This window comes from Hibiscus syriacus, unplaced genomic scaffold, assembly GCF_006381635.1.
Source record: "Hibiscus syriacus cultivar Baekdansim isolate YM2019G1 unplaced genomic scaffold, ASM638163v2 tig00000218_pilon, whole genome shotgun sequence".
NCBI lineage: Eukaryota > Viridiplantae > Streptophyta > Magnoliopsida > Malvales > Malvaceae > Hibiscus > Hibiscus syriacus.
The window spans coordinates 1,006,215-1,008,911 of NW_024061774.1; the positions used below are offsets into that span (position 1 = coordinate 1,006,215).

Below are 2,697 nucleotides of genomic sequence, written 5' to 3' on the forward strand. Positions count from 1 at the left end.
AGGTTTGAAGACCTTTGAAGACATAAAATTATGTCTGCACCAAGAAGAGCTCGCGCAGACGTTAGAAGAGCTTCTGCCTTTTAAAAAACAAACGGTCTACGAAGCCTAATGTCTGCGCGTGATCTGCGCAGCGCAGACATAAGAGGTTTAAAGAGATTGCACAGTAAAAACAAACTAAGCCTAAGTCTTTGGTTTAGTTGAGCTTTAGGTTTTACCTAACTATTTCGTTTCCATTTATAAAAAAAATTAAAGTTTTCAAAAATAGAGAGGATAAGTAAAGAATAAGTTAAGAATCCATTGGGGGGAAAAATATTCCTTTCCCAATGGAACACCCTTTTCTAAAGGAAATTAGGAAGAAACTTAAGACTAACTTATCAAACCAATTTGAACCAATGCTACTTCTTTACTTGCATTTTTAAAACATTGCATTTGCACCCAACTTTTCCACTAATTTTCTTTTCGATTTCTCCTTCCCATCAATATTCAATAAACTAATCGTACCAAAATATATATACTTTAATAAATAAATTATTAATTTTATATCTCAATATTTTAAAAATTTCATGGTAAATTACACGTTTCGTATCTAAACTATCAATTTTAATGTTTTAATATCTAAATTTTTAATTTTTTTAAAACCATATATAAAATTTAATTTTTTGTTTTATGTTAATACCCACTGAAAATCTGACCTTAAGTTTAAAAAAAATAGAAGTTTAAATATTAAAATAAATTAAAACTGATAATTTAAGTACTAAACTTATTAAATTTTTAACGACGATGTACTAAAATAAAATAAAAACTTAAAAGTTTGGTTTTAGAAAAATTAAAAGTTTAAATATTTAATGAAACCAAAATTAATAATTTAAATATTTAATGCATAATTTACCCTAAATTTAACATTTTTTATATATACATGTAAAAAGTTCACCAAGTTGAGTCTATCTTTAAGTTAGTTGCTGGAATTTCATAAATTAGTATTTCTAATTTAAACAAGAAGAAATCTGAATATATATGATTTAGGGAATTCTTTATAAATAGGAAAAAGGGGAATTTCAACTTAAGAAATCCTTTCTGATTTACAAACTAAAATAGAGGTGAAGTTTATAATAATAATAATAATAATAATAATAATAATAATAATAATAATAATAGAAATCTGCTCATATTTCTCCCTAATTTTATCTTATTTTTACATAAAAGGGACTAATTGCAAATCTCTTGCATACTTTTTGTTCACAGCGGAGCAGAAAATCCATTTTCACGTCCCAAGATTTGAAAACTCAACTGACGCCCGCTATTCCCCTAATATTACATACCAAACCCCCTTGATTTTTCTTCTTTCTTAAAGCCCCCGTACTCTTTTTTTAACACATTGATATATTACCTAGCCGCCCCTAATATTTTCCCAGATTTTCAAATCCGTCCACCGTCTTGAAAAAATATCACGAATGGTATCAGATCTGGAAAATCCAGAAGATGACTAAATAGAGACGAACGGTTAACGTATAAATAAGAGAGAGACGAAGGCTTATTCGGATCCAAATCTAACTAGGGTAAGGATCGGATCTCAGAGATCCAGCCGGAGCAACCGCCGGAGACCCTTGGTAGCTGAATTATCGACCGGATCCTCTTTCTTCTTCGAGAAAGAAGGCAAAGGAAGAGAACTCGGCGCTGGAGAGACGAAGAAAGCAGATCCGGCATACACGTCGGATTTTCCCGTCACAGAAGACTTGATATCAACAATATTGATCTGTTTCGGGACCATCTCCGGATCCGGACCCAACCGATCGGTGCCGGTGACAATCAAACCGTCTTCCCTTCTACCACCGGCACCGTCGATGCTCTTGATCTTCGTATCCAACGACTCACCTCGTCTCAAAATCGTAACCTTCTCCATCGTAACATTGTTCCTCACCGTCTTCAAGTCATCGGTAGAGCCGTATTTCTTCGAAACCTGCTGCTCCGACCCGACCCGCTTCTTCTGAGCGGGTTTCCTGTTGAATCTAGCGTTTCCATTGTTATTGTTATGGGCATAATAATAACTAGGATTAAAGCTACCGTTTCCGTATCTCCGGCGAGGACATGCCGTCGGCGGTACGCGGAAACGTTCAATCAAACAATCCTGAGGCCGTAAAACTTCAGTTCCCATATTAATTAATCCCAAACACCACCGATAAGAAAAACAAACTGAGATTTATATAAATAAATATACAAAAAAAAATTCAAAAGAGGACCCTTGAGAAATTTTACGATCTCTCGTTAAGGGAAAAATCAAAGGAGAGAAAGGAAGAATTTTTGGGAAATTTTTCTTAAACTAAAAACTTGAAAATCCCTTCCTTTTTTTTCTTTTCTGTTTTTCTGCTCTGCTGAGATTTAAATCTGACGAATGGAGATCAGGGAAAGGGAGATATATAGGCGAAAATGAAGAAATGGCGAGGAAAAAGAGGAGGGTTGGGGAGGTGGGTTCGGGTCGGGTTTTCGGGTTAGTTTCTATTGTCTTCGTCGTTTATGGGTTGATGGGTCCCATAATACCGGGCAGCTTCGGTCAGGTGGGTCCCAACTAAAAAAGAAGGTGGGTTTCCGTAACGGAAACCGTTAAGTTAAAGGTTTTTTTTTGGTTAGCATAATGTTAAATTTAGCTATCAATGTTTTATTTTAGAATAAAAATATCTTTTATGAAGAAAAATTATTAGT

General features: G+C 34.1%; 1 protein-coding gene across 1 annotated transcript; it reads right to left on the bottom strand.

Annotated features, from left to right (window-relative positions):
• Window positions 1-1,482: 1,482 nt before the first annotated feature.
• LOC120153797 lies at window positions 1,483-2,272 on the bottom strand. The gene has a single exon (XM_039165702.1). It carries the CDS (start codon window positions 2,150-2,152, stop codon window positions 1,571-1,573), a length of 582 nt encoding a protein of 193 aa, XP_039021633.1. The 5' UTR covers window positions 2,153-2,272; the 3' UTR covers window positions 1,483-1,570.
• Between the last annotated feature and the right edge of the window lie 425 nt (window positions 2,273-2,697).

Excerpts from the sequence above, each read along its gene's own strand:
- LOC120153797 (XM_039165702.1), bottom strand. The coding sequence starts at position 2,152 with ATGGGAACTGAAGTTTTACGGCCTCAGGATTGTTTGATTGAACGTTTC.